This window comes from Triturus cristatus, chromosome 3_1, assembly GCF_964204655.1.
Source record: "Triturus cristatus chromosome 3_1, aTriCri1.1, whole genome shotgun sequence".
Taxonomy (NCBI): domain Eukaryota; kingdom Metazoa; phylum Chordata; class Amphibia; order Caudata; family Salamandridae; genus Triturus; species Triturus cristatus.
In genome coordinates this window covers 349,898,909-349,926,559 of record NC_140583.1, presented here as the reverse complement: position 1 = coordinate 349,926,559, position 27,651 = coordinate 349,898,909, and the positions used below count along the sequence as shown (strand labels likewise).

Sequence of the window (27,651 nt, the reverse complement as noted above, 5' to 3'; positions counted from 1 at the left end):
TACATGGACTGAAACAGCAGCGCTATTCATCCAAAGTTACAGCCCATGCTAATTGTACTCCTTCTTGGGAAAAACACACAGTGCCATAGTACTGTTTAGTAAACGTTATCTTAACACACGGGTCAGTGCGTCACTGTTTTACCAGGAAGGGCGCAGCTGGCTCTAAGACACAGCTCTCTCTCTGCTCTCGGCACTCTGGCCCTGCGCGAAGAAGGGGGGTAGCGTTATTGCTTAAAAACCCCTTGTCTGTTCTCACAATTATGGTAACTTACTTTACACAGCGCACAGCACACCACGCATTGCAAATAAAATACCATCTCTTATACTTTATAACACAAGCACATTTAATCTACAGGCACAAGTTTGCTCTGTCTCGTCATCCTTAAGGTCAGGTTTACATCTGCACCATCTACTGCACAATCCACTGAGAGAGCAGCAGATGTTTTCAGATAACACAACTAATATGCAAGGATTAACACAGTAGGGCTAACACTCGTGCTACCTCAAAATACACATAAAGTACTTTAAAAGTATAAAGACAGCAGCAGTATCCCTCAAAGTAACACAACTAATGTGCGAAGCCTGAGAAAGCAGCGCTATCACTCGTGCTATCTTATATACACGTAGTACTCAAATAAACAATGTTTTGTTGTCTCAGCCACAGCTTGTACTTTCCTTTGGGCTGTTATTAAAATGGAACTTTTTCCTACTGTGTTGTTTTTAAGACAATCCATTATATTAATAATTAATTGTAAGATACTGCAAAATGTTTGAGCCTCAATACACGCACAGTGCTCTCCAAAGACACACACAGCAGTGGTATCCTTACAAATACCAAATTTGATATACGAGCACTGAGACAGCGAATATCTCTCCAAGGTTACAGCCCGTGCTAATAGTATGCTTCCTAAGAACAAGCATTTGCAATGCAATAGGTCTCGCAGTTACACGAGTTAAAGCTATTGGCATTGTAAATGACAATGCCAATAGGCATTGTTATTTGCAATGTCAATAGATCAATCTCGCGTAAATGCGAGACCTAATGCATTGCAAATGCTTGTTTGCTGTGCCTACGGTTAAATTCCACCTGCCACATCACCAGCTTTAAATTTGTTGTATTTTTGTTTTTTTAATACCTTCAATATCAACAAACACACGTCAGACTTAAGGAGGAACGGCTACCCATATGAAATGGTTGTTCTTGAGCACAAAAATAAAAACAGACAGCAGTTTACGCTTACGGATTTCACTTTGTCTCTGTAAGCGAGAGTGCAGAAACACATCTATAGACTGGAAACACGAGCACGTATCACATAGTTTAAAATATCCATATAGACCAAAGCACGTAGAAAGAATCAGAGAAATACAATATCAACACAGACTAAAAGTGAAACTCGCTTTTCCTGATGGGTATCGCTGTTTCCTGATGGCTTTCACATGAGGACACCTTACAGAGAAATCAAGAGGCTCAATAAAAACATGAGGGTGAAAGTTCGAAAACATATGGACTCTCATTGAGTGATTCACACACAACATAAAGTAATGCTTGAAAAGCAAGCTGGAGATGCAGCAATGCGAGCCTATCAAAGCAACAGTAAAGATGCAATACTCCATGGGAGGGACAAACACAGGTCTGACGAGCTGAGAAACGAATAAGAAGCAGGCAAATGAGACTCACAGGGAAGGACAACCAATGCTAAGAAAAGGGTGGGCTCTAAACACCGCTATGTACTTGGTAAGCCACAATAAGCCTGCTCATGAGCAGTCTAGTAGGCTCAACCTTAACACTGCTAAATGCTTTTGGGTGGGCTTTTAATTTCAAAGCAACGATTATGCTTGTTTTCTCCATGTCTGCTATGAACATGAAATAGTAAGACATCAAGGATTAAAGCAGTTTGTGGGAAGGTAGATGATGTGTCAATGTATTATAAGGAATAATAAATTCCCTCTGTCATACAATGAAAGTATATTGCAAGTCACATTAGAGTTCTAAGTTATTTGTCCTTCCAAAGAAGCACAACCCTTGGCCTCATTCCTTTATATGGTCATGAATCCCCTCGGTGACTTGCAATCTCTTCATTATGCATGGTACGAGGTAGTTTATCCGAATTATAGGAGTAAAATAGCAGAACAAGCTAGATGGGGAGTTGTAATCAGCATTTCTCTTTAAATTAACTACACTTGTATTAAAGTTGATGTTTAGGCCTGTTTTTTTTCCTTTAGTTGCTTTCAACTGACAGGTCTAATTCTTCTAGGCAGAGACCTCTTGTCAATGATGACTAACTACATTGCTCACAATAGTGCTAGGAGTGTAAAGCAGGCTCATGCAGCCCCCGCAGAGCAGGAGCGGAACCCCTCGGGGGCCTTCCATCCATTCAAGGGTTCCACACTCCGGCCAAGGTCAATGAATATCTGTGAGATATGGGAGAAGCAGTGGCTTCTCTTCATATTTGGCCAGGGGGCCCCATCATTTTGCATTGTCACTGAATAGTGCCTCTGTGCTGTGTGTTTCTGGCTAGAATGTAGTGATTGGTATATCACATCTGAAATTAACGTTTCAAACGAAATTAACAGAAGTTCACAACTCATGCTGCGTGAAATAAATAAGAAAACGTAGCTAAATGCCATAGGTCTTCTTTTAACCTGTGCTATAAATGCTGCCATGTGCTAAATACCTGCTTTAAATGTCTTGTAAAAGTAATAACATTCAAAATTCAGACAGTAGATAGGTTGCCAAGAGCCAAATGCGGGCACATGAGGGTGGAATTGATGTTAGATGTTCAGGTAATTTCTCAAGTAGCCTTTATAAAGTGTGAATCTTGCCACAGAAGAAGTGGAGGACATTTAATTTCTACAACGTTAGGGAGGACTTTCATGAGTTGGCCTAGCTTTAAAAATAAGATCTTATTACAGATGCAACTCTAGTGGTGGAAGCAGTATGGCACACGAAGAGCAGTCTATCTATTCACAGGTTAATATCCCTCTTTAGGTCGAAGCCTACCAGACAGCACAGCTGTCTAGATTGCTATCAACATCTTGGGGAAATTCTGAAAGCATCCATCGGAATGGCTTCCGCCCATAGCTTACTATTGGCTTTGTGGTTTGTAACTCACATTTGCTTGCTTATTATTTGATAGCTGTATTAATTTTAGGCTTTCCAGCTTGACACTCTATGCCACTCCACTCTACTCTGCTCTACACAATTCCACATTTTATGCCACCCCCTCTACAACACTCTACTCCACTCTGCTCCACTTGAGTGCCACTCAACTCTATTCCACTCTATGCCCTTTCATTCTACGACACTCTACTGCCTCCACGACACTACACAACACTCTACACCATTCCAAGCCACTTCATGACACTCCACCATTCTCAACTCTAATCTACACTACTCTATGCCACTTTACACCACTCTATAACACTCCACTCTCCTCCACTTTACGACACCCCACTAAACACCTCTCTCCTTTACCCCAGGCTTGCTTGAATCCAGTGGCAAAGTGAGCAAGGGACTCACGTCTGAGCATACCCTGCCAACTTATGGCGAACAAAGCAAAACCAAAGGAAATGATGGACGGAGTGTTGAACATTGCAAACACTCACCCCCAGTCAACTGATCTGGGTTTAATCCGTCATCCTTCTTTAGCTCACTCCACCACCCCAGTTCAGACGTGGCCATATGCAAATCTGTCTGACCCTGTGCCTTATGTTTACAGTGCAGCCCGAACTGCCATGCCAAGTATTCCCTGGACCGGAAACAAGCATCCTGGGACCGGTTTCTGGCTAATCAGCCGTCAACAGCCAGACTAGCTTGAATCCAGTGGCAAAGTGAGCAAGGGACCCACGTCTGGGCATACCCTGCCAACTTAGCGCGAACAAAGCAAAACCAAAGGGGATGATGGACGGAGTGTTGAACATTGCAAGCGCTCACCCCCAATCAACTGATCTGGGTTTAATCCATTATCATTCTTTAGCTCACTCCGCCACCCCAGTTCAGACATGGCCATATGCAAATCAGTCTGACCCTGTGCCTCATGGGGACAGTCCAGCCCGAACTGCCAAGCCATGTCTTCCCTGGACCGGAAACAAGCATCCTGGGACCGGTTTCTGGCTAATCAGCCATCATCAGCCAGGCTAGCTTGAATCCAGTGGCAAAGTGAGCAAGGGACCCACGTCTTGGTATACCCTGCTAACTTAGGGCGAACAAACCAAAACCAAAGGGGATGATGGATGCAGTGTTGAACATTGCAAGCACTCACCCCCAGTCAACTGATCTGGGTTTAATCCATCACCATTCTGTACTGGGGTGAATGTATGACATTGATCTGCATTCTGTCCATCAACTGGTATTTTTGCATTTGTCACCTCAAGTGGGATGGGTATGCCCAGACGTGGGTCCTGTGCTCTCCATGCCACTGGAATCAAGCTATCCTGGCTGAAGAGGGGTGAAACCCAGAAACCGGTCATAGAATGATTCCAGTCATGGGAGAACTTGGCTTGGCAGTTCGGGCTGGACTGCTCCCATGAGGCACAGGGTCAAGACTGATTTCCATATGGCTGGGTTCAAACTGGAATGGCATGGTGAGCAAAAGAACTATGGATTTAGGCCCAGATCTCTGTACTGGGGTGAATGTATGACATTGTTCTGCATTCTGTCCATCAACTGTTCTTTTTGCATTTGTCACCTCGTGTGGGACGGGTATGGCCACAAGTGGGTCTGTGCTCTCCATGCCTCTAGAATAAAGCTATCCTGGCTGAAGAGGGTTGAAACCCCGAAACCGGTCCTCGGATGCTTGTTTCCAGTCCAGGGAGGACCTGGCTTGGCAGCTCGGGCTGGACTGTTCCCATGAGGCACAGGGTCAAGACTGATTTGCATAAGGCTGGGTTCAAACTTGAATGGCATGGTGAGAAAAAAAACGACAGATTTAGGCCTAGATCTCTGTACTGGGGTGAATGTACGACATTGTTCTGCATTCTGTCTATCAACAGTTGTTTTTGCATTTGTCACCTCGAGTGGGACGGGTATGCCTAGACGTGGGACCCGTGCTCTCCATGCCACTGGAGTCAAGCTATCCTGGCTGAAGAAGAATAAAACCCCGAAACCGGTCCTAGGATGCTTGTTTCCAGTCCAGGGAGGACCTGGCTTGGCAGTTCCGGCTGGACTGTTCCCATGAGGCACAGGGTCAAGACTGATTTGCATATGGCTAGGTTCAAACTGGAATGGCGTGGTGAGCAAAAAAACGGCCCAGATGTATCACATTGTTCTACATTCTGTCCATCAACTGTTGTTTTTACATTTGTCACGTTTAGAAGGTTGGCATATTCTTGCCGTAACCATTTGGTGCCTGCTGGCTGTATTTTGAGTCTCATCACTAGATGTAGTTAGCAGCTGGCCTTTGTGTCCCTCCTAGACAATGTCACAAAAGGGGGGCTGGAGATTGTCAGGATGGGCCATCCTGATAGATGGACACTTGCAGTTCAAAGGAGCTGCCTCAGCACACACACAAAGAACTTTACACTAGTCTTTTATGACTCCAGACATCCTCGGGCCAAGGCCAGTGATGAAACGAAATTACAGAACCAGATGTGGGGGGAAGTCTAGAGGTTTCTCCCATTTCAAAGCTGGATCCAGGTATCAATAATGGACTCTGAGACTAACTCTTCAGTACATTCCTGGACCTGTGGATACTATAGAAGAATGTCTGACCTGCTGCCTCAGACCTGGCCTGCTTGCTGGGAAGGAAAACTGGAACTGCTCACTTCATCCCAGGCTATTAAACTGTCTGTACCTAGAACTGGACCTGCCTGTGCCCTGATGACCTTTGCTGGAGTGAGTTCCTGAACCCCAAGAGGTGACTCTCAGATCCTGGAACCTTAGTTTAGTATTAGTTAAGCTCCTACTGGAAGACAAGGAGAAATTGTGAAGTTTTGGGCTCTTCAGGGCCATGAACAGGCCCATCCGTGCCATTATCTTGCCATCCATGCCAATCATCTACGAGAAGCTCTGGTGAACCAGACTCGTTGCATTACAGCAACCGTCAGTGGCGACCAGCATACAAGATCTGCACTTTGCGCTACAGCAACCACAGCCCGGGGTGACTGCCAACACCAAGCTCCAGCAACAATCCATCACCTGACTGGTTCTACAAATTTGTTTTTTAAATCTTGGTATCAAATAATTTATTAAATATCACTCATTTTTCCTGAATTGTTGCATAATTTTTCGTGTGTTCTGTCTTCACTTTTTTGCTGTTTGAGTGTTGCACAAAAACTTTACACATTGCATCTAAGTTATACCTGACTGCATTTGTGGCAAGCTACCAGAAGGTTATGCATGGATTAATGTACTGGCTGTTTCACTCTGACAATAATTGTGGTTGTTGCTTGAGTAAGGTTTCATTACACTCAACCAATAACCCACATTTTCCCACCTAGTTACAACTTAGTGAACTATCAGTGTGGAAGGAAAATTACACTGCAACTGTGACAGAGGAAAGCAATTCAGATTAATTTTTGATGAACTGAGTAAAGAAATCAATGCATTTCATTGTTTTCATTCAATTTGTACATTGTTACTGTAGAAATACTGATCACAAACCTTGCTTTCATAGTCTCACAACTTCACACCTCTTTTGTGACGCAACATGTTATCACTGTATTGGCCAATACTGCTTACTGATATACTGTAGCACATATCACTACATGTGTGGGCTATCCCTAACAGCAGTTGAAATATTCCTGTTGCACATTCCCACACTGGGTCATATTATGTAGTCAGCCACCTGCCCAGTTAAAGTGTAGTCCTGCAGTCAGTTTCACCCGCTGATCTCTGAGAGTGTACCAGACCCAATGAAGGGCTAGGTAACAGGGACAGACAGACCTTTTATTCCCAAGGCATTTTGTGAGGGTCATCTACCCTGTTGGATGGAGTCCTTGTAGGCTATTTTTCGAAAGCCCAGGGCCACTTCTTGTGCCTCTGTCACTTTCCCCAGATCCTTGAGGTTAATTGCAGCTGGGGAGGTTTCAAGAGAGAGAGGAAGGGAAGAGGAAGGTACAGAGAAAGCAATCTGAGATGGAGAAGAGAGCGAGAGAAAGGAGAATGAAAGAGAGAGGATGAAAGGATGGAAAAAGAGAGTGTAAGGGGGAAAAGAGATCTGGTCTGGTTGTAGCATTTTTGTCTGGGCTAATTTTGGTGCCCCATTATGGCCCTGCTAATCAGTGAGATCCTAGCTGTGATTTCTGACTCTGAAACAAGGTACCAGCCTCTGGAAACAATGTTCACCCCCAAATTCCCCACCCACGGAGGATAAACAAATATTAGGCCACTTACTGGATGGTATACAATCTGTACTCCATTCGGGAGGCACCCTAACCCTGCACGTGATTCGTAATAGGAGCATGTGACGCACAAAGCAACCAAGGATTCAGCTTATTTACAAATAAGAGAAGAACAGTATTTCAATGTAGCGGCAGCTGATCTCTGCTAGTGCATTCCATTGCACAGCATGAGCCACACCATAGGATGGGCTGAAACTGGTCTTGTTGAGGCATTTGTTTCCCTCCGTTATACTTTCTGAAATAAGTTCAGGATTCAAGTCAACTCAAAATGAGACATCGACTGTGCTGTCACTTAGCGACCTGTTGTATATGCTTTGTGGGGTTCAACTCTGCCCATTGCTTACCATTGCTTTTCATTTGTCTATGTCAGTGTCCTTTAAAAATCCTTGCGTCCTAGTGGTCATTCCTGCCTCTTTATCCCTCCTTTTTCTCTTATGTTCTTCCCACAGAGCAGGGACTAAGTACTGGTTCATTACGCTATGGTTCTTTATTTGTCCTTTGCAGGACTTTTTTTCCTTGGTTTTCTGCTCTGCAACTGTTTGCCTGTGTTCTGCTTCGGTACCAAAGCTGCTTACATTTCAATATAGCATTCCTCCCTCCCACCTCGTCTTAATCCCACAGTTGTGTTAGTGCTGCATCCCGTGTCATGCCTTGTGCTCTGTTTTTGTATTTTAATTTTTTTTTGGCTTTTTGTAATTTTGGATGTCGCCCGTCAGTTTGGCTTAATTTTGTAAGATATTAGTTTGGTTTTGGGCTTCGTTTAAGGGGGATTGGGTTTGTTTTTAGCCTTTTTTAAGAGTGAGGAAACATGAATTCATGCGCCATCGCCGTAACTGCAGTCAGGTAGATCAGAGCGGTACTAAGCAGCGGGGGCCTCCTTTCACATGCCCCCCACTATGTCGCTTGTATTTTTTTAGCCTCTTTGTAATTTTGAATGTCAACCATCAGTTGGGCTTCTTTTGGTAAGATATTAGTTTGGTTTTGGACTTCCTTTTAAGGTGGATTGGGCTTGTTTTAGCCTTTTTTCACAGCGGCTAAACACAAATTCATGCTCCATTGCTGTAACTACAGCCAGGTAGACTGGGGTGGTACTAAGCCTCCTTCCATAAATCCGTCATGCTGGCCGAGGTATTGGAGTGCTGTACATTACTTGAACACCAGTTACTTTAAACAAGGTCGTTATATATTTTTAGCCATGGGAGATTGAGGGATTTGCCTAGAATCACAGGATATTGACCCCATACTGGGACTCGAACCTTCACATCTGCCGCTATTTCTCTTTTTTCCCCCCTACCCCACATCGTGCTGTTTGTTTACTTTAAAAAAAATTGTTTCCATGGAGGCATGCAGCATTGTAGCCCCTACCATTCCCCTTTTCTAAGCATGGCGACGTCTTTGAAGGCCGCGCGCCTTTCTTATTTTCTGCGTGCACCCGCTTTCATCTCACTCACCCACCCACCAAGTCGCTGCCATGTAACCGCAAAGGTCGCAAAAGCTCATACATATCAAACACTCTAATTACACATTCATAAGCAAGCGGTTTTGGCAGACTGTCATGCACATGCGTTTTACAGCTGAGTCCCTGCATGAGCAGCTGCCAGGTTGCTTTTACATTTCCCCTTTACAAATGTTTTACTTGTGCTAGAACAGAATGAAAGTGTAGTATACGACACATTGAGAAGGCAGTTGCTGATGCATACGGCCACTACAGAGATTGTTTGGCAGCCGATGACGTTGTCATGGTAACCACAAGCCAGAGGCGTCAAAAACACCATGTACCTTTTGCAAGCTCTATACAAGCCTATGCTACCACCAGGATATTCCACACGCATAATTTTATAGCTAAGGTTACTAAGTCTCACTTAACATACTATCGGATTTTGGATTTTGTAACCCTGGTTCACTTCAATTTAGCAAATGACGCTTCCCGAGACTTTAACGGTTGAAACTCTCTCCATGGCAACAGTGGGGCATCTGCAACTTGGAACATTGTGTGGAAGGAAGCGGAAGATCTGTTGGTTGCACATGTTGCAGGCATCGCCAGTTGATTATGGGGTGATTTTCACAATCGGACCGGAAGTTGGGGTTCTGCTGCTGCTGCTGTGAAGATGACGGGTATGGTTGCGAGAGGCCCGGCAGTTGATCGGTCCCTGAGCTCTTTATTTGGTTAGTGATTAAGCTACAGGTTGCAGCCGAGGCACACTATCGGAAGGGGACAGAAAAGTGCAGACTGAAGGCCAGCGACTACCTTGAAGATAAAACCACTATGTAGCTGATGAGCAATATTTAACTAGTCTTTTACCCAGAAGTACGTGCCCACGTCACACATGCTTCTTCAGAGACTCGACCAAAGCTCCCTGTGGTCCTGTGCAGATGTACCTTTGAGTATGTTGAGTTCCATGTACCACCAACCTAGGCACCCTCTCGCAGTGAGGTGTGTTTAGAGCCAGCTGTATGGAAGAACATTGAGGAGTTGGGTACACTTACACACACAGGAGTACCAACTAGAATTAGTGGTGCGTCTTGTGTTACACCATCTGGGAGCAAAACTGTACTCCAAACATTTACCTCATCCAGTTCTCCTGAAGGTTAAATCATGCATTATGGCATCCCTAAACATCAATTAGGAAAGAAAACCCAGTACAAATAAGTAATGTAACCCATTCAATAATTATTTAAAATATATAGCTCACCTCCTTCAGTTGGCTGTGTCGTGTATCATGGCAGGTACTATGCAGTGCTTACATTCTGGTGTATGAGGGATCTCTTGTTGGTCTCAAAAACACAAAGAATCATCTCTCTTTAATTTATTTCTCTGTTGGATTAGTTGAAAAATGAAAGCAATCTTTTTTTCATTTTTTTTTTCACTGCAGCTCATGTTTCACTAAATTCTTTAGTCAGGACTCCTAACGCTAATTTTCTTGTTGGCTTTGCTTCTAGGGTGGGATTGTGAACGCTTAACAGTCGTTGTTCTCATTTAGATGTGACTTTATGCTCACTGCCTATATGCAACAATTCTTTTAAATAATGCATTTCTTTCATTCTTAAAAGGAAACACTAACCATACGCCTAGTTCTAAAAATGTCTTGTTTTGAGCCGAGAAAAACGCAGAGTTAACATGAACTTTCTAAAGGACTACATTTTTGATGGGAGTCCTTACTTATGTCGAATCTGAATTTTTTAGTTTGATATGTTTTATGTTTAAATAAAGATCATTTGATTTATACCACAAATCTGCAAAAAGGGGTTGCAGTTTATAAAAGAAAATCAAGATGAACTCAACTCTAACAACAACTATATTTGAAAAGACATGTCCGCCTACGCTTACAAATACATTGCTGTTTTCATTTCTCCTACTGCGTTTGCCAAAACATTTGGGAATACAGCAGCACTCGTGTTTGTATACTTCATTACTATTTCCTTTATTTAAAAACATCCGCCTCCATTAATTACAATATGAATTTAACTCTTACTACAGCATGCAATCAGCTGTCTCCTCTGCTTTTCTTCTGACTCAAGACGTGACAAGTTGTTTTTTTCTGCATATGACAGTGGATCCTTTTAGGTATTAGTAGATAAAGCATATTCCAGTGGACTCTGTTCATAATTTTTATTGGGGCCAGTGCAGGCCTTTAGTTGGGATGTCACATGTTGATGTTTTTTTTAGTCAAAAGATGAGTGAGACGGGTGTCTGCATTTTGAGCCTTCTGCTGTTTTTGGACCTGGTATGTGGCAAGACTGCAAATGAGGCTGCCATAGTCAAACTGGTAGCTAACTAGTTGTCCTCAAATTACTGCATGCGTCACTTGTCCTTTGTGGTGATTCAGTGTGCTTTTTTTCAGCACCCATCTGATATATTTATACAGCCACATATATCCACTAAATTCCAAAACACATAGGTTCACTTCAATTCAATTTAGCAGCATGCAATAAAATTCTACACCATATAATATGATTCCACTACAAACCATGCCACATGATTCCACACAACACCACACAATTCAATATCACACAAATCTGCACCACACAATATAATTACACTCCACATAATACCATTCAGCGCCATATAATTACACTACACATAATTATACTCCACTCTATTCAATACAACGTAAATACACCCCACATAAATGCACTCTATGCCCCATACCAGCAATCCACATAAATGTGCATCACACCATAACACATAATTCCCATATACATAATTCTGATCAACGCCATACCATTGTACACCTCACAATTCAACTCCACACATTTCCAATACACACCACATAATTCCACACCAAACCACATATTTCAAATACACAACACAATTCCAGAACACACCACATGCCTCCAATACACACTGCAGATGTACACATAATACCACAACAAACAATTCCAATCTAACCCACAGAATTCCACTCCATACCACACAGATCTACTACACCCCAAACCAAAACACATAGGAATACACCAAAAGACATTGTCATTTACAACGTCAATAACTCTAACTCTTGCAAATGCGAGACCTATTACATTGCACATTCTTATTTAACCCCTCCCCTGCTCATGACGGAGCCATTCCGTCATGAGCCACGGTTGCCGTGTGTTCATGACGGAGTGGTTCCGTCATGCCGCGACCGTTGGCGGCCGCTCCGCCCACGCGGCGCTGTTTCCCCGCCTGTGCGGGGGGACAACGCAACTGGGCGGAGTCATGACGGAACCACTCCGTCATGAGCACAGCTCAACCGTGGCTCATGACGGAGTGGCTCCGTCATGAGCACAGCGCCACCGCGCTGCCCCCCAACCCCTCCCAGTGCTGCGACGGAATTCCCGCCGCAGCGAAAGGGTTATCCCAATGCTTGTTTGTTTTTCTTGTATTTATACTCAGCAGTATTGTCTGGTCTCTCAGCTCCCACTCTACCCTGCCCCACACTTCACCATTTTAAAGCCATTGTCTCCACTGTGCTCATCTGGTCATAGGAAAAGGAAGATAACACCCCATCGCCACACTGTGAGAAATCTTCAATGGCGGCCACCGGAGGGAAAAATCTCGTAACAGACATAGAACTCAAACAGAGCTTTCTATCATAAAACAACAACGACAAATAAAAGTAAAAAAAACAAAAACAGCAGAATGTTACGTTGAATTATTGTCGTACAATTAAACACCAATAGTTAGTAAATACTTAAATCCGCTCCATTTTTTAACAGTGTCCTAAAAAATCATATCATTAAACTGAGGATTTCAATACTGGTTGTGTATGAACAAACACCTCAAGCACCCTTTGCCTGACAAATGGAGATAGCACTCAGTGGGCAGAAAGAGGTAATCACAAAACCGCAAGCACACACATTTCTGCAGAATAATCCGATTTGTCAAAGTGCACCTGTATGCAGATTAGCAGCAATTGTCGCTTTTTTGAGGAAGCATATCACTAAAGTCGTTTGTAGCATGTGTACTTCCGTTGATAATGACATGTCAAACAAAACCTCGATCTCACAAGCCTTTCAAATAAAGCAATAAAGTTTTAAAAACAGGAGCATAACAGACCAGAAGTGCATTTTAACCTAGTGCATTATACCACGTGGGGTATTATCGACGTACAAGCAAAGCAAGGAACCGCATAACACTACACATTTCTTTGAAATTTGAGTTCTCGACTATACAGATATGGGTCAAGCAAGGACATGTTTAGCTGCTTTGCAACAACAAAAGGTCCTAGATCCCCATGATTACACAATATAATAAGTTAACCGTTTATGTGGTAAAGGGATTTAAAATAAAAACGAACATAATTCTAGCAGATTTCATTGCAGTACAGCTTAGGCAACCAGTTGTGTGTGTCAACAATAGGTAGCATTAGGTGTTGACGCTTGGATGAGACATTGTGCTGCCCTGCCTTGTATTGTATTGTGCTGTAACATTTATATAGCACTTCACACCTTTGATAATGCCATGGGGCGCATTGGCTGGCATCAGCTCCCAAGTGCCAGCTGAAAGATAAAAAATTCAAACTTGGATGGTTTCTAAATATAGTTGTGAAAGTAATGTTGTTCAATTCTCCCTTTTACCTTTAGTTTCTTCACTTGTCATGGAGCACCAGCATCAGTCACCAAAGGAATCCAAATCCACAGCTCAGTGGTTACCCCAAGCTACTTAAGGGGATTGGTTAATATGAAACCCTCCTATTAAAGCAGTGGTCCTGGCCGCCGCACTGACACTACTACAGGGAGAGGTCAATGGTGCATCTTCCCAACTCGTTGAAGGGGATGTGAAACAGACAACTACTTAGACATTCCAAGTCTGTAGACTGAGGTCACACAAACAAGCCAGAAATAACTTCACCATGCCAGTCACTAGGTAAGTTTTAGTTTTGTTACCTATTCATTGAATATTTTGTAAAAACTCAGGTTGCCTGTCCCACAAGCAGTAGCCCAATAACAAATGAAAGTCCTAAACCTTCTAAAGCTTTAATAATTAGATGGAATTTCTTTTATGTATTATGATTCCTGAATTGAGCTTCGGGCACCATATTATGTTGGTAAACGTCAACGCACTGTTATAAATATTTACTTCTTTTTATTGTTCTAGTTTAGGAAAAATGAAAACTAAAACAGGACTTTTCTATTTTAGGAAAAGAAACTTGCTATGGGGAAGTAAACCACATCACTAAATCTGAATCACAAGGATGAACTCACAAAAGCGTTAATACCAGCTTTACTAGGCTGTTTTAATGTAGTCCACATATGGAACCTTAGGAGGAGGCCTTACCAAGTGGCACTTCTTTTTTATTAACTAAAGAGGGATAAACATGTTACCCTCCCCTGAAATATTTGCACTGGTTCCCAGCAGAGCAACTAATGACTTTAAAAATACTGTGTACCATGCTCCAGTTGATTCTACTAACAACAGGGCGCAATCTAATAGACATTTATAAATACAGGAAAAAGAAAGAGGGAAAATCAGTGAGGGTTCATGGTACCGTTCTCTGGAATACTTTAGACTCTACAGGCCGAACTCTCCCTAGCTATCCAGCCCCTTTGGGCCTTCTGCTTTTCTAGGGCATGATAGCAGTTACAAATCAAATACCTAAATGACTGAATGACTGAATAAATATATAAATATCCGTGCCATTTCCAAGCAATGGTATCCAAAGCAATAACCTTTCTGTTGAGGGGGCACCCATTAAATATTAGTAAATTCCTTAAAGACCCCATATGAAATCAGCAGTCAAGAAGCAATGAATGATACCTAGAGATACCCAATATACACCTGCAGAGCACAGGCATTCCCACACCCACTCTGGAGCCATCTTTCAAGACGGCACAGTCAGTGAATAGATCAAAGGAGTTTAAATATGTGTCCTTACAATTATACTCTTGACTTCCCATCTTTTGAACCTTTTCTTCCCCCACGACAGTCTATTCATTCTTTGTGGCAGCTCCTGTTCACAAGAAAAATCTTCTAAGTGGTGCCAGGTCCAGCACTTTTTCTCAAAAACAATTCTTATCTGAAATAACATTAGACAGTGGGGAGTGACTTTTATGTTGGACAGCCTCACCTGATAAGAAAATCATCAAAGAGCCAGTCAGGTAAATATCTTCAACTGAATATTCTGTGTTTGGATTAAAACCCACCATCTAGAATGATCATCACTGAATATGAGAATTTTTAAGCGCAATTTCCAAAGAGGCGATGTTTACCTTTCTAATTGAATGACATGGCTCACTGCTTCCACCTTTGAAGCTGCTTGCAATTTGATAAAGATAAGGGCCTACAATAAAAGATGAATCGAAGGTTCAGTGTATTGACCTCAATTAATATTTGCCAATTGATACTGGGCCTACAACGAAGATCAAGACTTGAAAAGGTCAAGAACTTCTTCATTGCGACTCTCCTAAACCTTCCTTTAGCTACCACCTCTCTGCAGCCAGGACATGCAAATTATTTTGAGAAAACTGGATAAGTTTTGCTGCCAACCCAAACTCAAAATCCTGTATATTACTATTCTTTTTGCATTGAAAATCTTGGTTTCCAGAAGGCTTTAGTCATTCCTGACATCTGTTGCATCCCAAAACCAAGAAGACACAATGATCAGCAACTTTCCCCCAGTCTGGGGCCAGCTCTCTGAAGATATTATACTTAAAACAAGAGAGCACTGCCACATTTGTTGTCGTCAACAATGTGGCCTTGAATCAAGGACATTTTGCAGCTTTAAATCCAAGGTTCTCGTCAGGAAAGCGGGACCCAATCACATATTTTTTCTTTTTTTTCTCCTTTAGTATCCCAGCTATCATAATATATTAATAATAATGGCATGCAGTGGGGTGTGATGTAACCATTGACAATACAGTATTATTATTACTAATATTGCTATTGTAGTGGTAGTAGTAGATGTAGCCATAGTGATATTAGTGCTAGTTGAGGCAGCAGTCATAGTAGTAGTAGTAATATTAATAATGGTAAAACAATACCACTAGTAATTAGTAAGATCATAGAAGAGGTTACTTGACATCTGCATTAAGTCATATCTAACTCTATTTTGTATGGCAGACACTCAGGGTTCAGACTGTAGAGGGTAATTGGAAATGACATTTTACTGATATCAGGGAAGACCTCTTTTACTCGCTGGATGTGGTTCATTCCTAGAACCCAATTCTTCTTGAACTGTCTGCAGCCTTTGACCCCATGGCACATAAAACATTACTGGATCACATGGAAAAATGGTCCAGGATCACAAAAACCGCTGTCCAGAGCTGTCACTCTTTATTATCAAACTAAAGCCAAAAAATTCAAAGTTTGTCCCTCTTCATTAACAGTGAAACCTATGAAACCCAAGGCCCCACAGGGATCCCATCTATCTATCCTATAACTCATCCTATACATGAGATGCCTGACCCCGTTGATCTTGCAATAAATTCAGTTCCAGATGTATAGTGATTATATCCACCTGCATCCAATCCACTCCGGGGCCCCCACGGACCCCGGCCCCCACCACATTTTCAACAGAGCCGCCGACACCATCGCACCCAGGCTCTGCCACACCATCAACCGCTCCCTGGCAACCGCCTCGTTCCCTGAAGACTGATAACACACGCTGAGATCAACCCCCTCCTGAAGAAACCCTTGGCGGGCCCCACCGACCTCAAAAACTACAGACCCATCTACCTGCTCCCGTTCCCAGCTAAAGTCATCGAGAAATCCATCAACAGCCAACTCGCCACATTCATCGAAGAGCATAACATCCTCGACTCCTCCCAATACGGCTTCAGAAAAAAACACATTACGGAAACCGCCCTCTTCGCCGCAACAGACAATATCCGCACCTTATTGGACAAAGGAGAAACAGCAGCCCTCATCCTCCTCAATTTCTCAGCGGCGTTCAACACAGTCTCTCACCGCACCCTAATACGCACACTCCACGATGCAGGGATCCAAGACAAGGCCCTCAACTGGATCCCCTCCTTCCTCTCCGGCAGAACGCAGCGGATCAGACTTCCCCCTTTCCTCTCGGACCCTACACATACCACCTGCGGAGTCCCCCAGGGGTCCTCCCTCAGCCCTATGCTCTTTAACCTCTACATGGCTCCGCTCGCCCCATCGTCAGAACCTACCGACTCAACATTGTGTCATACGCTGACGACACCCAACTCATCCTCTCCCTATCCAACGAACCCAACACCGCCAGTCACAACTTTCGAGAAGGCATGGAAGCCGTCGCCCATGGATAAAAAACAGCTGCCTACAACTAAACACCAACAAAACGGAAGTACTCATCATGGGCCCAAACCCTCGATGCCTGGAACGACACCTAGTGGCCCCCCGCCCTCAGAAGGCCGCCCACCCCCACGGACCACGCACACAACCTGGGAATCATCCTGGACTCAGAGCTCAAAATGAACCGCCAGATCAACTCCATCTCGTCCTCCTGCTTCCACACCCTCTGCCTCCTACGTAAGACCTTCAATTTGATCCCCCTCTGTTAGATCTGGGGGTCTCTAGTTGGCAGGGTAGGTACCACTGTCCAAGTAGGGACCCTTGCTTCTAGTCAGGGAAAGGGGGATACACTGTTAAGATAACCCCTGCTCACCCTCTAGGTAGCTTGGCCTGAGCAGTCTAGGCTTTCAAAGGCAATGTGTAAAGTATTTGTACCAACACTCACAGTAACACAGTGAAAACACCACAGATTTACTCCACACCAGTTTTAGAAAAATAAGGTATCTTTACTAAAAACTTCACAAGACCAAATACTACAGACAAACCGACATATAATTCAAAAGGTTACTTTAAAGATAGTTCAAGAGCTTGCAGAAAGTACTCCAGGATGTCAAAATCAGTGTCCTGCACAATGCGACTCTCAATGCACAAAATGCGACACTTTAGTGCCCAACAGTACCTGTAGTTGCGATAAGGTTCCCAAAAGCTATAACAAGGAAGCTTGCAAAGGCGATGCGATACTCCTGAGATCCTGGGGAGGCTTTGCAGCAGCCCTGCTTCACGCAGCAGAGGTGGATGCGCCGGCTCCGATCTGTAAGGGGAGGATGCGATGACTTTGGCCTTCGTTGCGTAGGTTTCTTAGGGGGAAGCTTCACGCACAGGTTCGATGCGACACGCTTCGATGTGGCACGATGCGCGGCGCAGCGTTGTCTTCCGGCGCCGCAACTCTCGATGCGCCACGGAATGGGACTCTGCGTCGACGCACCCGATGACTGGAGACTTTCACGCACCGGCAGTGGTGCGGCTCGCAAACTGGTTCTGCAACGACCCTCGCAATGTCAGGAATCTTCACGCTTTGGGACGATGCTCGACGCACTCGGCGATGCGGGGACCCTGCGTGTTGCGATGGTGCCGCGATGAAATTTTCCACGCACTCTCGTTCTTGCGACACGCAATCGGATGATGCGTTGGGTACCAGTTGTTCTTTTTCACGCTTCTGCTTCCCAGCTCCCAAAACACAGCAAAACGACCTCCTGAGGCCCCAAGACTGGGCAAGCACTCCAAGGCAGGTCAGAACTCTCTCAGCAGAGTTCCAGGGGAGCTGGTGGTGAAGTACTTTTGTTCCTGGGACTTCTTAACAGGGAGCCAGCTCTTCTCAGGCCCTTGGAGATCAGAGTCAAAAGAAGGGGACACAGCAAAGTCCTTCCCCTCTCCTTGGCAGCAAAGCAAAACAGCAAGCAGGCAGTCTTCTCCTCTTCAGTCCTTTTCAGCTTTCTCCTTGGCAGAGGTTTCTTCTTAGTTCCAAAGTGATCTAAAGTTTAGGTGTCTGGGGTCCTCTTCTTATACCCCTCCAAGCCTTTGTCTCTCTTTGTTCCAGTGGGGGGATTCCCCTGCTCAAACCGGTTCCTGGGTGTGCTCTGCCCTGGAGCACCTGGTTCCTTTCAGAGTGAGGGGCAGGGTCGTTAGACGCTCAGCAGGAGGTGGAGCCTTCTTTGTGCCAGCAGAGGCAGAGTCCTCAGCCTGGCCAGCAGGGGGTGGAGCCAGCTTTGTGCTGGCAGGGGCAGCCCTATTCAAACCCAGGGACTACTCCTTCCACCCATCTAAAGCAGATCTCCCTATTCACCCTGCTGCTGACTCATCCAGGCTCCTGGAGCCACCTAGCCCATCACATGACACCAGTCAGCCAACCAGCACACAGGCACACAGGAAGGTTAAACAGGAGAATAGCTACTTTCTAAAAAGTGCTATTCTCACACAGTGAATTTAAAAACCATCTTGCTAAAAAGATGTATAATTAAATTCTGAACACAGAGATACCAAACTTGGATTTTCATCTTGCCCTTATGGGAAGATAGGCATGTAAACAGCCTTCCCCATTCTATCCTATGGGCAAGATAGCCTCTCAGCAGTGAAAAACGAAAATGGCTGTAATTCACTACCAGGGCATGTTACACACCTCAGTACATGCCCTACCTTTCAGATACACTGCACCCAGCCCAGGGGGGTACCTAGGGCCACCATAGGGATGCCTGACATGTACAGAAAGGGAAGGATAAGGCCTGGTCTGTGGGTGTACTGGCCAGGTCGACATGGCAGTCCTGGACTGCACATAGGCACTGCAAGCAGGCCTAAGACATCATTTTAGCGCTACTCCTGTGGGTGGCACAATCAGTGCTGCAGCCCACTAGTAGCATTTGAATCACCAGCCCTGGCACACGCAGTGCACTTTACTAGGGGCTAACAGGTGAAACAAATATACCAATCATGGATAACCAATCAATATAACAATTTACCAAGGGAGCACTTGCACTTTGACACTGATCAGCAGTGGCAAAGTGCCCAAAGCATCTAAACCAGCAAAAACGAAATCCAGCATAGCATCAAAAATACAGGAGGCAGAGGCAAAAAGTCAGGGGTAACCACGCCAAAGATGCCAGGTCTAACACCCTCGAACACAGAAAGACCGTCACTCACGCCCTGGTCACCAGCAGGCTCGACTACGGCAACGCACTCTATGCCGGAATAAACAAAAACGTCACCCGCAAGATACAGAACATTCAGAACGCCGCCGCAAGACTGGTCCTCAACCTGCCAAGACACTGCCACATCTTCCAGCACCTGCGCACACTCCACTGGCTCCCCATCGAAGCTAGAGTCACCTTCAAGATGCTCACCCATGCTCACAAGACCCTCCACGACACTGGACCAGCATACCTGAACAGCCGACTCAAATTCCACGCACCCCAAAGGACCCTACGATCAGCCCAGCTCTCCTAAGCGGTGGTCCCCTGCACCAGAAAGACCAGATCAGGCGGCCACTCCTTCTCCTTCCTCGCGGTCAGAGCCTGGAACGCCCTCCCTCTCCACCTCAGACAGACAACATTGCTCCCCATCTTCGCAAGAAACCTCAAAACCTGGCTCTTCAACAGACCCCCTTCTTGATGGACTGGAACCTGCGAAACTCCCGTCCCCCAGCGCCTTGAGACCCTCACGGGTGAGTAGTCGCACTTAACAAATACCTGATTGATTGATTGACCTTCATGTCTGAGTGACCAGCTACAAGGTCATTTGTGAGACTACCACTAACTGTATCTGCCTAAATGGATCACACACTGAAATCCTCAGAGTCGGAGATGTCTCTGGTCATAGCCTTTCCTTCAAATGGCCATCGTAACTAGATGGATTGCTGTCTTCTGTTTACCAAGCTCAATTTGGATCTTTCTTTTGGTCATCGTAGAACAGTAATACTTGAAAGCAACAATGTCCATCCCATGTTGGTGAGAAGCAGCCTACGAATGCTTCAGGTTTCTTGCTATATTCAGCTTACCAGAGCATTGGTGCTTCTGGGAGTGGGCTAATGGCATGTTTTACATGATGGAGCAACAAGCAAGATGATAAATAAACTTAGAATATTGCAAAACCAAGCAGCTACACTGAGGTTCACTTTAAGAAAATAACCTCATGTCATACCAGTTCTTTAATAATTGAAAGAATAAGGTTCAAAATCGCCTGCATTATTTTCAAAGCTCAAGATAGAGTCTCCCAAAATATTGTCAGTTGTTATTCCTGAACGGTGCACTAAAGCGAAATCTGAGGGCACGTTCAACTACAAAACCCAAAATGAGAAGTTAATCTTTACGGTGGGCACTCAATTCTGGTGCACTCTGGGTCCAAAAGTGAATGATGAAACACATTTGGCAGCTCAAAAAACTGGAATCTAGACTATTCAATCAAACCTTCCCACCCATCCCTGAGATTTTCAGGGCAACTCCCCTTCCCTCTCAGAGAGAAGGGTCAGGATCCCTCTGTGCACAGTGTGACCACTAGCACACACCAGATCTGAACTTCCTGCCTTCAAGACTAGATACTCTACAACTTTAGTCGCCTCATCACCTAAGAAGGTTGGCGAATAATCATCAAAAACTGCAGCCTACACCACCATCAACGCAATGAAGGGCAATTTGTCATAAACCAGTGCTTTACAAAACAACTAAAATTAAATAAATACATACCACTAATATTGTTATGGTAGCAGCAACAGAGTCTGAGGGAGGGGAATCGGTCATGGAATCTGATTGGTGAGGCGGCGTGGATGTTTCTGAGCTTGAATGCCTAACTAGAACACACCAGAATGTTATACTCTGTAGATTGTATGCTGGGGCTCTGTTTTTTTCTAGAAAAACAATCTCAGTCGTCGTAGTGAGGGGTGGGAAAGAAAACTGGTGCTAAAGTACGGCCATGCTCAGAAGAGAATCAGCTGCGGTGCTTCATTTGAGTCGCTGGTAGCAGGTGGGGCTCACAGGCACTATTCTGGGGGACCAGTATTTATTTTTCGTACTCATACTCTGATTCAGAGCAAGACGAAGAAAAAAGAAAAAGGGGGAAAGATAGAGAAAGAGAAAGACGGAAAAACAATGACAAACAGAGAAAGGAATGAGGAAGAGAAACATGAAAACAGTGATAGATGAAGAAAGTGTGACTGTAGAAGAACCCACAAAAATTAGGTAAAAAGGTCTGGAAGGGCAGAGTGGTGGAAGAAAGAGGCACGAATTGAAATCAAGGTGAGACAGCCTTTGTGCCTGGCAACCAAGGAGTTTGGCAGCACTGGTAGCCAGCTCCTATGAAACTTTAGGACCATGCCCTTATTTATTTTGTATTCGTAAAAAGTGCACACCTTTATGGAGGTGTGAAAACAAGAGATGTATGTGCCTCGATCACAAAGCATGTTTGCTGCCACCGTCCAGCCAGCACCTTGCATCCGTGATTGTCATTAGAATCAAGTTCTAGTACTAAACGTAAATCAATGTCAAATTAGCCAGATAGCATAAACGTGTATGTGCAGTGTTTGTGCAGACTCCTTTCGACAAACAATCACGTGCACGTTTTGTCCATGAATGCAAAAGCTTGCGAGACAGCCTTGGGATTCACGTCTGCACTTGAACACAATGCGTATAATTGTAAAGACTAAAGAGCCAGTCGAGAGAACAGCTGTGATATGGTAAAAGCCACAACACATATCAATGTCATGTTGCTTGGCACATACATTAAATTCTTGCGACAGATATTGCTACCGGAACCTTCAGTCAAACAAAATCAAAGACCCCACACCGAGCATCCAGCAGGTCCTGGCTTCAAACCCTGGAGAGAGTCTAGCCACACAAATGAGATTACAGCCCATTAAACTGCACGTGGCCACCGCATCAGGCACAGTATGACAAAGGATGGCTAAGACACATCTCTCCCTTCAGCAGGTCTCGGGGGGCCAGGGCTACAATCAGACTGAACGACCAATGTATGTCAGTAATTGACAGGCATCAGACAAAACAGGATTAAATGGAGGGAGGCCCCTCCCTCTCCAAAGCACACACGCCTCACAAACACACACTGCGAGCAAGGGCGGCTCTTGTGAATGGAAGCCGCCGCCTCTCTCTGGGGTGCATCCGTTGTGCAGATGATGGCAGTCTTGCAGAACTCGGCCCTCGCCTCGGGGTGCTGGGAGGGTGATCCTAGACTCTGCCTAACACGCCTTCCACGTGGCGGTGGGGTTTGTTCAAACGTAGCAGAGGGTGGGTGCGAATCACACCTGAGTGTGCCTCCTCACAGGGTTGTATTCTTGAAAACAGGTCTCTGCAAGGATGGAGCTTAACAGCATGGCAGACTGTTCCTAGAAGGGAAATGTGTGTGCCCTAGGGCCGCCGACCAGTGTCCTGCTGTGGGCACAGAGGGGGGTACACTGTCAGAGCATGATAACTGCAAGGGGAACATACTGAGACATGGTACCATGGTACTATGGTATGGACAGAGCATGGCAAACTACCAGACTATATAAACTAATCAGAGAAAGATCGAGTCCCGGGATCACAGGCAGGTCCAACTATAAGCACGGGGCATGGCTAAAAGTACCCTGCATAATGTAACAAAGAAATATATCCGGTCACCACAGCACAGGCTCCTGTTCTGCTGTAAGAGCACAGCATAGCTATTACATTGTATACACCAAGGCATGTATCCAGTCCCAGGATCACGGGCATATCCAACTATAAGCACAGGGCATGGCGAATAGCACCCTGCATAATGTAACAAAGAAATATATCTGGTAACTATAGCGCAGGCTATAGTCCTGCTGTAAGACCACAGCATAGCTATTACATTGCATAAACAATGGCATATATCCACTCCCAGGATCACAGGCTATTGTCCTACTATAAGCACAGGGCATGGCTAACTAGTTCTGTGCATAATGTAACAAACAAATATATCTGGTATTGTCCTGCTGTAAGTGCACAGCATAGCTTTACATTGCATAAACAAAGGAGTTTATCCAGTCGCAGTATCACAGGCCATTGTCCAACTATAAGCACAGGGAATAGCTAAAAAAAACAGCATAAAGGTCCAAAGGAATACACCCGGTCACCATAGCGCAGGCTATTGTACTGATGTAAGTGCACAGCATAGCTATTACATTGCATAAACAAAGGCATGTATTTATCCAGTCCCAGGACCACTACTATAAGCACAAGGCATGGCTAATAGTTCCCTGCATAAAGGTCTAAAGAAATATACCCAGTATCACATGTTGATTCCCTACTATGAGCACAGGGCATGGCTAGTACTCTGTATAAATCAGCAAAGAAATCTATACCGTCTCAGTCATCAGGCTATTGGTCAGATGGAAAGATGTAGCAAGCTACACTACCAGACTGTTAACTGACTAGGTCAGAAATCCAGTGGCAGTGTCATTGTCCATTGTCTAGTATGGATGGAGTGATGCGCACTGAGGTTGCATTAACGAGCAACTAAAGACATCCAGCCACATTATCACAGTCAATTGTTTTGTAAAGATGGACCATAGCAAACTGTGAGACAAGGAAATATATCCACACAAGTTATCACAGTCTATTGTTCAAGTGTAAGGATGGAGTAAGGTAAATATCACAGGTGTTAAATATTAATTATTGCTATCCAATCACAGTACCGCCGTCCATTGCCTTGTAAGGATCCAGCATGACAAAGAATGAGATATTAGTCATGGTACCACAGTCCGCTGTCCAAATGCAAGGATGTGGCAAGGTTAACTCATAGACTCTGCTCAATACCAAGGACAGATACCCATTCACAGTACCACTGTCCATTGTCGTACTTCTGGTAAGGACAGGGCAAGTGACAATATTACACTGTGATAACTAAGAAGGAAACATATCCAGTAGCAGCATCATTGTCCTGCTGACGGATTGATGGGGCTTGGCAAACTATAAGGTTTGAAGGCTTTGATCAACTTGTTCTAGGCACCAGTTGCAATAACAGCAAACAGACATGAAGGTGCTTCAACGCCCTGCCCAACAACCTGCTGCAGGTCCATATATCACCACTACTAAAACTGAGCGCTCTGAAGATGCTTTCAGTGGCACAGGTTCTAGGATTCTGTGCAACACCATAACATACAACACTACAAACATTTACTCCCCTTGCAGGGGAGACCACTAGTTCACAGTAGTAAGAGATCTGCTGTGAAACACACTATCAGCACTAATCAAACTTTGTAAAAAGAAAAAAATAACTAGTTACATTTTCAAAAAAGATGCTATGTGTATGAATGGTGTTGATTGCACTAAGTGGAATTAAAATTCAGAAATGGTACAATGAGGAAGTTTTTCTCTCAGATGATAGCAACAGAAAAATCTGTCTGTTCACATAAGAGTGAAATAGAGTGTACAGATTACTCCTGGGTGCAACACCTACTCTGGTAAAGATTGGGTAATGTTTTCGCCTTTTTCTGAAGCTCTGTTAAAACACTTAATGCCAATTCAGTTTGCAGCGCTATGAACTTCAAAAATTCATCCTAAAAAACACTAGAAATGTCTCTAGTGACATTGTGGATTCCATTATCTATCTCATTCCTCACCATTGCTTCCTATTAGAGGTGACATCACTTCCTGGTTACTAAAATGCATGGCACTGAGACATGATGTCTTGATCTGAACCTTGCAGAACCTCTTTCTGCCTCCTAGGCATGCACCATCAACTGTGTGATCATTTGATCTCACTGGTGTGTGTAAATCCCAGTGTCACAAAAGTAGAAATGGGACTTCTTGAGGGAATGGAAAATGGACTGGTTGCCCTCAAGAAAGTGTTGATGGTACTCACCGAGAAGCCAGCCCAGAAAGGGCAGGAGTGGCGCACCCGCGCCGAGGTGGTGAGCGCCAAGGCAGCAAAGCTGACAGCAACAATGAGACATCCAAGCACCATCTGTGACACCCCAAGGGAGAGCATGATCCGAGAGCGGGTGCGGTATTCACGGAGACGGGAAAAGCTGCGGGAGATAGTTGCAGGGCTGAGCGAAGAGCGCCCCCCGGGAAGGGCGCTTACCATTGGCATCATCATCATTGGGGACCCTGGTAGGATGCAGAACAAAACCAGGGAAAACCCTCAATGGTGAACTGGAGTCACCTCCAAACAGCCACCAGCTCCAAACTGCAACCAGCTTCAAAGTATAGGGGACACAATGGAGATACCGCCACAGAACAAGCAACACCACAATGCACTGAAAGGATGGGGTATTGAAAGCGCCTTGAAGTGCACCAGCAGTAACATGGAAATGCAAGCCTGTCCCAAACTGTCAAAATCCACAATACATAGGTGACGTATTGAAACCTATTCCAACGCATTAGCAGAGCAGATTTTATAGGTTGACTTGGAGACCTAACTCCAAAATGCAGAGACAGGACCAGAACACCATCAGACTTCCACTTGCTCCATGGGGATGGGGAAGCAACCGGCTCCAAACTGCCGCCAGTCCTACAATGTAAAGGTGGTTTGTGTTAGTGAAGGGGTTGGAAATGCTGGAGTCAGACCCACACTCCAACCAGATTCAAAGTAGATAGGACGATCTGCTTGGACCAGTTCCAGGGTGTCGAGGGCGAGACCATCGCAGCTCCTTCCAAACTGGAACCACTTCCGAAACTCACAGACAAATGCACTGGAACCAGACCCCAAAGGGAACGCAATCCAAGAGCTGGCGCGAAAGAGGTGCACTTAGCAAGGGTATTGACTGACCGCCAACTGCAATCCAGGAGGGACAAGGGCACCAGTTTGCAGCCAGCTCCAAAGCATCCACGCGGCAGACGAGGGCTCACTGCAAAGTGAAAGCAAAGCCACGACACACAGAAGGTGCGCAGAGCAGCAAGGCGCTCTGAGGGCAATGTCAGAGCCGCAGCCGAGGAGAGAAGCAGCAGCACCGACGCACAGTAATCAGCAGCACCTCAGGCAGTCCCCCCTGCAAAGCGCAATGTCAAAGGAGCCGCAATCCCTTCCAGCGGCGATCCTGGCGCAGGCAAAATTGAAATGCAGGTACTGAAGGTCGCCCTTCTCCGGAGCCGCGTCCACCCCTCTCCGTTCACCCCAAGCCGATAGTCCTGCAGGCCAAGTAGCCCGGAAGGATGCTGAACCCCCGGACCTTGGATGCACTCATAGGAACGCGTCCCGAATGTGGCAGTTTCCCGTCTGCACCAGGAAGCGTCCCCTTTATAATTAATTCAAAAACACCAATGTGTTGGAGCAGTCCAAAGCGAGCTGCATGTTCTGCCGGACTGCACTTCCATTCATTTAAAACCAAACAATGGCACATGGATTATCTGCAAGCACTGCACATTTCCGCTGGAAGTCACTTCTTTCTCTAAAAACACATTTTTGCAGAACCAGAAAAAAAATCACGCAAATGTCTCGCGCGGGTGTAGAGGTGTCGTTTTCCTCAGCTGTGCTGCGCGCGGCTGCTAACAGAGGCAATTTATAAAGTCTCGTGCATCATTGCCTCGCGCTGACAGTCAGGAGCGGTAACAGCAGCAGCAAGCAGCAGGATGGGAAGGCTGGTACCTCTGGTGCAGGCAGTACAGGACTCCCGTGGGAGCCATGCCCCCTCCCCCGTCTCCACTAGCTCTGCCTGGGTGGGTGGGGGCTGGGCAGGTGCTGGTCTGCGTGTCCGGGGGATGCTGATACAGGGGGTCCCTCGCAGACAGGGTACGGGAACGAGGCTTCCCCCCACCTCCCAGCTCTCCACGGTTTGTTTACACGCTGCAGTGGTAAGAGGAAGAAGGAAGAGCCGCCGAGCCCCGGAGGGAGCTCCTCTCCGCAAACCGAAAACAAGTGCGACTGTGATTGGCAGCAAGATGAGGTGAGGGAGAGGGGATGAGGAACAGGAGGTAGGGGTCAGATAATGCGGCAGCGGCACTCGTTACTTTAGCCGGGCTGCAGGGAACGATAACAGGAAATATAATCCCAGCGTGGAAACCGAAGTGAAAATATTCTGACACATTGATTCTAAATCAGGCTGTACCACTTGATCAAATTGAGTAACTTTGCAAAAAAGAAGAGAAAAACCAGTCCCTCTCAAT

General features: G+C 45.2%; 1 protein-coding gene across 1 annotated transcript in view; it reads right to left on the bottom strand.

Annotated features, from left to right (window-relative positions):
* Positions 1 to 27,367, bottom strand: part of ENTREP2 (endosomal transmembrane epsin interactor 2) — a 1,789,361-nt gene extending 1,761,994 nt beyond the window's left edge. Inside the window, exon 1 of the mRNA XM_085644081.1 lies at positions 25,409 to 27,367. Within this exon, the coding sequence (XP_085500207.1) occupies positions 25,409 to 25,648 (240 nt within the window). The 5' untranslated portion in view covers positions 25,649 to 27,367. The remainder of the gene's footprint in view (positions 1 to 25,408) is intronic.
* Between the last annotated feature and the right edge of the window lie 284 nt (positions 27,368 to 27,651).